Source organism: Alligator sinensis, unplaced genomic scaffold (assembly GCF_000455745.1).
Source record: "Alligator sinensis unplaced genomic scaffold, ASM45574v1 scaffold634_1, whole genome shotgun sequence".
NCBI lineage: Eukaryota > Metazoa > Chordata > Crocodylia > Alligatoridae > Alligator > Alligator sinensis.
Genome location: NW_005842558.1, coordinates 465,495 through 473,052, shown reverse-complemented (window position 1 = coordinate 473,052; position 7,558 = coordinate 465,495). Strand labels below are relative to the sequence as shown.

General features: G+C 52.0%; 1 protein-coding gene across 3 annotated transcripts; it reads right to left on the bottom strand.

Moving 5' to 3' along the window:
* Positions 1 to 17: 17 nt before the first annotated feature.
* LOC102386612 (DLA class II histocompatibility antigen, DR-1 beta chain) lies at positions 18 to 7,552 on the bottom strand. 3 transcript variants are annotated; one of them, XM_025213982.1, is made up of 5 exons: positions 5,928 to 7,552; positions 5,013 to 5,059; positions 3,669 to 3,950; positions 3,383 to 3,493; positions 18 to 2,929 (listed from the first exon to the last, which is right to left on the bottom strand). In XM_025213982.1, exons 1-5 carry the CDS (start codon positions 6,053 to 6,055, stop codon positions 2,868 to 2,870), a joined length of 630 nt encoding a protein of 209 aa, XP_025069767.1. In that variant the 5' UTR covers positions 6,056 to 7,552; the 3' UTR covers positions 18 to 2,867. The 3 variants fall into 3 exon arrangements, with proteins under 3 accessions (XP_025069767.1, XP_025069768.1, XP_025069769.1); XM_025213983.1 differs by having other exon boundaries at positions 18 to 2,893; XM_025213984.1 differs by having other exon boundaries at positions 2,793 to 2,929; positions 5,013 to 5,101; positions 5,928 to 6,060.
* Positions 7,553 to 7,558: the final 6 nt, after the last annotated feature.

The following is a 7,558-nucleotide window of genomic DNA, read 5'->3' as shown; positions in this document are numbered from 1 at the left end:
TTCCCTATCTCTGCTACCAACTGCACTCATCTCCTGGTAGCTGCCCTTATTCATGAAGGCTAAAGTAGGAAGGGTATTAAATACTTTCTTCAGGCTTCTCCACATCATCTGTAACTAGGTTGCCTTCCCTGTTCCATCAGGGACTGATGGTTTCTTTGGTCATCCTCTTCCTCTAAAATCCTCTTTATTGCCTCTCTATGTCCCTTCCCAGCTGCATCTCAAGTCATGCCTTGGCCTTTCTAATGCTCTCCCTGCATTTCTCTTCTGACCAGACTTCTACTGCTATGGGACTCCTTTCTGAGTTTCAACTCCTTGATGAGACAGCAAACTATCCTGGCAAGACTGCACTTGCACCCTTGAAAGGGCCTCCTTAAAGTGCAGCCAGTTCTCCTGCACTGTTTACCCTCAGGCTTGCCTCCTAGGGGATCTTCCCCACCAGGTTCCTGAGTTTGTTATAGGTTTTTTTTGGTTGTTTTTTGGGGGGCGGGGGGTTTGGGGGGGGCGTTGTTTGCTTTTCTGGTCCTTGTTTTGTTGCTTTCCTTTCTTTCTACCATCCTTCCTATAGGATCCTGAACTCTTGTCATCTTGGGGTTGCTGTCACCCACTTACCTTCCACCTTTTGCCTTCCCAACCAATTTCTGCCTGGATTTGAGCAGTAAATAAGTCAAAGAGGGGAAAAGATTTTCCCCATCATCTGTATTGAAAAGTTATCCCTGGCATGCTCTAGGATTTGGCTAGACTGCCTGTGCACTGCTGTGTTTCCTTCCCAACAGATGTCCCGATGTAGAGTCCCCCCCGAGAAGAACAGAGTTGTGTGGTTTGGAGGTTTCTGTCACATGTTTAAAGGAGACCACATCTGCCACCTCCTCCTAATATAAAGGCCTGTAGCAGGTGGCCACCGTGAAATCCACCCCCTTCCAGTCTCTTGTCCCTGACCTTTTGCCCAGAGGCTGTCAAGAGGCCTCCCTCATACTTCGTGCTGCACCCCTAAACCTGTGGACATTGCCTTTGTATAGAGGGCAAGACCTCTCCTTTACTCTGTCCATCCTTCCTGAACAAGCTACACCTGTCTATGAATTTTATGCCATGTAACCTATCCCACTGTCTCTCTGTCATCCCCCAAACATCCTAAACCTGTGCTTGTCCTGATCCACCCCCCCTGCAATTCTTCCTGTTTTGTCTGCCCACTTCTCACTTTCCGTATACAGGAGACCCTCGCCTTTTGCGGGGGATACTTTCTAGAGATCCCTGCGAATACTGTGCTGCATCATCTGCATTGAAAACTTGTTTAGGCATGTAACCCTTTTCCTCAATGACTTTAAGAAGGTGTAGGGGATAATCCTGCGCTCCTTCATGGTCTGCTGACGCCGATTGTATTTATTTATTAATTTATTGTTCCTCCTCCCCACCCCCCAATCAACTTTTATATTACGTAGACTGTGCCTCTTTTTAATTTCAAGAACCACCCCTTACTTGCAGAGTGCAGTAAGAAAGTGTCATCACGCTGTGTGGGGAGAGAGCGTGGGTTGGCGCAGCACACCGCGAATTTTCAAAACCGTGAATCGCAAATCTGTGCAGGTTTCCTGTATAGATATTTCTGGGGCCTAACGGACTAACCTGTCCTCTTCCTGAGACCATTGTTAAGGCTTCTGCCACTGCTTCCTTCCCTATTTTTCATTTAGGTCCCCTGGTCCGTTATTTCCCTCTGGGCTTTTGTCTCTAGGGTCCAACTTCAAGGGGCTGGGGGTTGTGTGCCATACTGGTTCCAGGCCCTAGCCTGCATGTCATGGTCACTACATGTCATGGGGACCCATGTCATGGATCCTGGGATCCCAGCATGAGTCCCCATTCCATCTTCCCACAAGAAAGCATGAGATCATAGCCCATCAGTTGGAAAGCCCTGCTGTAGCTAATCGCATAGATAACCCACCGAGAGGCTTTTTACAGGAACAGGAGAGAGAACACAAGATCGATGGAAAGGATGGTATTGCAGCCCTGGCTTTGTAAGTATGCTCATGGTACATAAACATGCAGCTGAGACCCAGATTTATGGATGGAGCAAACTCCGTGTGGCATCTTGTCCAGTTCTGCCCCCGTAGCTGATTCTTCTGCCCCTGCAAAGCAGTTTGCTAGGACCCTAAAGAACTTATAGCAGAATACCCCAGTGGAATGACTGAAGTTAGTGCTAGGTATGAAACTACTTAGACTGGGGAAAAGGGTAACTGTACTGTGCTAAGGATAGACCCAAATCCCAGCTGTTCACTAACTAAAAAAGGAATGGAAAATAGAGGTCTGTGTTCTGGATTGGCCAGGTCCCTTGACTGAAGTGTGCTGTCCCTGTTAACAGCAGGGGCTATAGCTTCCAGCTGTGTTACAGCTGATGTCATTGTGGTAGGGACAGCAGATAAACACATGAATGGTGTAGGAGTGGGAAATGGTAATAGGAAAGCTAACCCTGAAGGAAAAAACACCTAATAGAAGTACAGGTTGGAAAATGAGAATACATGGAACAGGCAATGTTTGTAAACTGCAGCTCCTTGAAGTGCCACATCTTGCACTCAAACTTTCTCAGGAAAATAATTGCCTTGATGCATGACTGTCATAAGCTAATGAAGCCTCACTTTGCCTCCTTCCACCTTTGGCCATGGCATGACACTGTGTTACACAATGAGTTGTGATATAACGTAGTGTGAATGCAACACTACAGGGAAGGGAATGTGCCTGGAGAATTTAACACAAGTTAAGAGAGGCAAGGGTTTGTAGGATATACCTTTTATTGGACCAGTTGTATGGTAGACACGTACCCACAATCTTTCAGGCAGCTCGGCTGGCTGAGGTGTCCCGCCAAAATGGTGTGTTCCTCACTCTCACCTTCCCAAAAATCCACTCCCGCCTAAGTAACAGATTGGGTTCTTTAGTTTAGTTATAACTATTTACAGAAAAGAAGAACAAAGATTAATAACAAATATAATACAATTATATACATATATGCATGACAGGTTCAACAACTTCCATTCAAACCCATAACCAAAATATTATCTATAAACCCAACATGAGTGAATAGTCCATACTACAAGTGATCCCACGTACAACTGCCCCATTGATGTATGTCCATTCACAGATTATAGACTTTAACCCTCAGTTCCACTAGGAATTCAGTTCACTCCAATAGAAATAAATGGCTATGAGTGGTCACCAGATGGCAATGCGTGGGACAGTGGGATCCATTCCCAGGAGGTAAGAAGGCAGGAGGCCCCTGCCGGACTCCAGTGCAGCTCATGCTGGGGGCTGACAGGGAGGAGAGCCTGCAACCAGGCCCACAGGTTCAGCATTGAGCCCTAAGGAAGGCCCAAATCCACCGCGCCATCCATGCCCCCCTCACCTTTCTTGTTCCTCAGGTAGACAAGGAGTTCCAGTGCCAGGAAGATCAGCCCCAGCACAAAGCCCCCGACCCCCGTCAGCATCTTGCTCCTGGCTGAGTCTGACTGTGCCTCTGTGGAGACAGGAGCCGGAGGTGAAGGGCTCAGTCTGTGTTCCCACCCCCCCTGCTCACACCCCTGCTGCTGTGGGAAAGGGGTCTGACCATGGACAGCCCTTGTGGGGCTGCACAAAGGGAGACCCGGCCCCTCCAAGATCTCAGGGGCTGCCCCAGGATCCCAGTTCCTTACCCCAGAGCACGGTGACGGGGCCCGGCAGGCTGCTGTGCTCCACCTGGCAGGTGTAGACGTCCCCGCTCCGGGGGGTCATTTCCAGCATCACCAGGATCTGGAAGGTCCAGTCTCCGTTCTGCATCAGCTCCGTGGACACCGCTCCGGCCATCTGCTCCTGCCCGTTCTTCAACCATTTCACCTCGATCCCGCCAGGGTAAAACCCCATCACGGAACAAATCAGTGTGTCTAGGTGGGCTTGGGCTCCTGATTTTGTTGGGGAGGCTTTCACCTTGGGTTTTCCTGTGGGGGTAGGGATGAACATAAAACAGAGGGAGTGAGCTGGGAAAAATTGATCTCTCCCTTGAGGAAAGGCCCTATTTCCCTACCTCCAAGTCTTCTCCACTTCTAACCATTGTCACCCTAGGCAGGATCTCACCAGAAATGTCTCCAATTGGTGTCAAGTTCTGGTCATTCCCAGAGAGAACAGAGACCAGGACTGTTCAACCCCCTGAGTCCAGGGAGCAGTTTTAGCCTTTGGGCAGGGAGATTGTCTCTTTATTTTTTTTAAATTTAAATCTGCTATTTTTACTCTGCTTTCCAATGGTTGAATATTTGCTTCCTGAAAACCAATCTTCATATTTTTTTTAATTCAAAATCCACCAGGACTGATGCTTCCTAAGACTCTGAAATTAAAAGACCAGGATCCTTTGAAGAGCTTAAATAGGGAAAAGGGGCACTAAACCCAGGTGTGCGCACCTCGCAATGTGTGTGCCCTGCTCCTGCCATCTTTGTCAGTGAAGGCAGGTGTGTCTGGGCACAGGCCAGAACAACAGTGAGCAGGGGGCTGTGGTGAGCGTCAGGCTGAGTTATTGCCTGTGCCTCCCAATCTCTGTGCACACAACAAAGGTCCCACGACTCCGGGGACTCACCACTGTGGCCAAACACATGGCCTTGCTAAGACACCCCATAGTTTTGTTGGCAGACCCTGTCCACTGCACCCTGGCTGGGAGTCCTTCAGCCCCAAACCCCTCTTTTCTGCCTCCTGTCTGATCAATGAGAATGAGTTGAGATAGACTGAAGGAGCCAGCCCTTCAGTCCCAAGTGCCTTGGGTCCACCTGGCTCTCTCAGGCCCTTCCAGCTCTTAGCAGGGGAGTTTTTGCCAGCTTAGGGAATCCCACCCATTATCTAATTTTTCCAAGAAAGGATAGACCCCCCCCCCCCCTTTCCAAGAACAGAGGAAGCCAGATTTTTTTGGCTCCAGGCAGGGGTAGAAAATGGCCTGAGTTAGCACTTGAGGGGGTGCACACTCCGAGGACATTTTTGAGGGGCTCAGGGGCTGCCCCAGGCTCTCAGTCTCTTACCCAACAAGAGGGTCCAGCAGCCTGAAGAGGGAGGCATCAGCAAGAATCTACCCTAAATGGAAGGCATCACATGTTCTAACAGGTTTTATCTGGGGAAAGATTGAATGCATTGTAAACTGTTTAATCCACAAGATACTGGAGATGTCACTGTAGAAGGAGGTCAAAAGAGTGAGACTGCAAAAGCTGGTGAAGGTTTAGACTGTGGATTTGTCAGGGATGGTTTGAACAGGGATGATCCTGCCTCAGGCAGGGGGCTGAATAAGATGTGACCTCTGGAGGTCTCTTCCAGCCCTCCTCCTGTTTGATTTCTCAGTGACTACCTAGTGCAGTAGATGACCCATCAGAAGCCTCACTGTCAATGGACAGGGCTAGTTCTGGTCACAGGTAACAGGACCTTCTCCATCTGCTGGACTAGGAACTTAGAGCAGTGATTCCCCACCAGGGTGCTGTGAGATCCTCTCAGGGGTGAGTCAAAGTGCCACACAACACTAGTGCTATTAGGTGGCGAATGTGATTGGCAAAGTAAACCCTGAGCTTTTTCATCAGGATTCATAGTGCTAAGAACAGTCTGGCCTGTTGCATCTTTCTTATGCCTTTGCACCAGAAAATTTGCTCTGTTATTTTCTGCATTCAAAAACCCTGCAAATTAAGGGCTACCACTTTTTGAGGGCAGCCTGGAGTCTATTGAAGAAGCCTCAAGTCTGAGATGGTTGAGAGCCACCAACTTGGAGAAAATGAAGCAGCCATGACTCTAGCATTCAAAAGAAGCTCAATTTTAAATTTACCATGAAATGTAGCTTCGTCAGGGCCTAAACTCGGCATGCTGTTGCTTTGTTAAGTGATTGTAAAGCATGGAAAAGTAATTGGACCAGGGGTCACAAAATAATACCACTGGATAGGACTTTTAAAACTCACAACAGGAAGTTGTTTTTCACGCCGCATGCAATTGAAGGACAGAACTCCTTGTCACCGGATGTGGTGAAAGCTGCGAGTTCAGCCAGGGTCACAAAGGGTTTGGACACATCCTTGGAGGAGAGGGGCATCAGTCACTATGGAGCACAAGAGCGAGGGGCACAGCTGCTGGGTCGGAGCTTTCTAGACCTAAAAAGCTGGAGGCTGCAGGTGGGAGAGGAACAGGGGGAAAACCAACCACCCCTTCTCAGCACTCACTCTCCACCCTGAGACTGGGCAGGACGACCTGGTCTCACCCAGGGCACGGTGATCGTGTTCTTATGAGTTGGGACTCAACTGCATGGCCGTGGTAAGGCAAGCGACTGGGGATCTGCATTGGGCCGGGCACCTTTCCCTGTGGTGTCTGCGGGCCAAGGCCTGCTCCAAGCTCACGCTTGCCGGTGGATGGGGGCTGAGGAAGTTGTGCAATGGGCTGGACGAGGGACCTGGCAGTATGTGCCTCGGCTTTGCCACCAGGACCCGGCTTGGCTCCTGAGCCTCTTTTCCACCCGGAGTCACAGGGAACGAGAAGGGGCGTCCAGCCAGCGCTCGCCGTCTTCCTGCACCAGGGCTAGCAGGCCGCTGCCACCATCACCGCGGGGGGTTGATGGACATCTTGGCACACCGGCTGTGCTGGAAATACCCGCTCCTTTGCAGTGGCCCCGAGGCACGAGGGCCCGGCCCCGCTCCCTTGGGGTTCACGTGGCGGCTGCGGGGACACGTGGGGCAGTGGACAGCTCCATGCTGAAAGAGGCGGCACGGACTGCCCACCTCGGAGCTGCAGCTGCGGTGGATCTGTTCCCTGACAGCAAAGCCCCCCCAGCACCATTCAGATGCATCGTATAACCGTAAATCCCGACCCTGGGCGAAAGCCTCTGGGCCGCTTCCTTCCGCTGCAGACCGTGCAGCTTGACAAAGCCCCAGGAGGGCCATAGAGCCACCTCTTGGCCGCACTGGGGTTTTCTGGCCTTCCGCAGCCGCCGTCTCCACCCTCCTGACCGAAACTGCAAATGTCCTGGGCGCCGCCATGTTGTTGTACGGACTAGGAAAAGCGCATGCGCAGCACATTTGGGCAGCCAACGGAGCTGCCCGGAGGTGCGGGTGCGCACATGCGCGCTGAGTCGCTGCCAATCCGATGCCATTTTAGCAGCCCGCGGCGGAGCGGCGCGCGGACGGTGCTATTAATGGCTTGTCTCGTGGAGGCCGCCATCTTCTGCGGAAGCGGAGCAGACGCAGAGCACGTACCCCCCGCCCTGCGGGAATGGTATTGGTCAGACCCCCGCAGTGGCGCGCGCCCCCTCCTACAACGGAGCGAAACGCCCTCCCCCTCCGCCCCCGCGCGGGAAGGTGGTTGGGTCCAGGTCATGCCCTGCCCGCGCCTCTTAAACGATGGGCGGGGGAAGCTAGAGTGCGGCATCCTGATTGGTCGAGTGGTGTCACGTGGGCAGTGAGGTCATGTGGCTAGCGACACCGGGAAGTACTCTCCTCGCGGGAAAATGGCGGCGCCCCGGGGGTCGGGGGGGCGGCCGGTTTGCACCTCCCGCTGTCGCGGGGCGGCGGCGGCGGCGGGGGGGCGGATGGGCGGGAGCCACCCG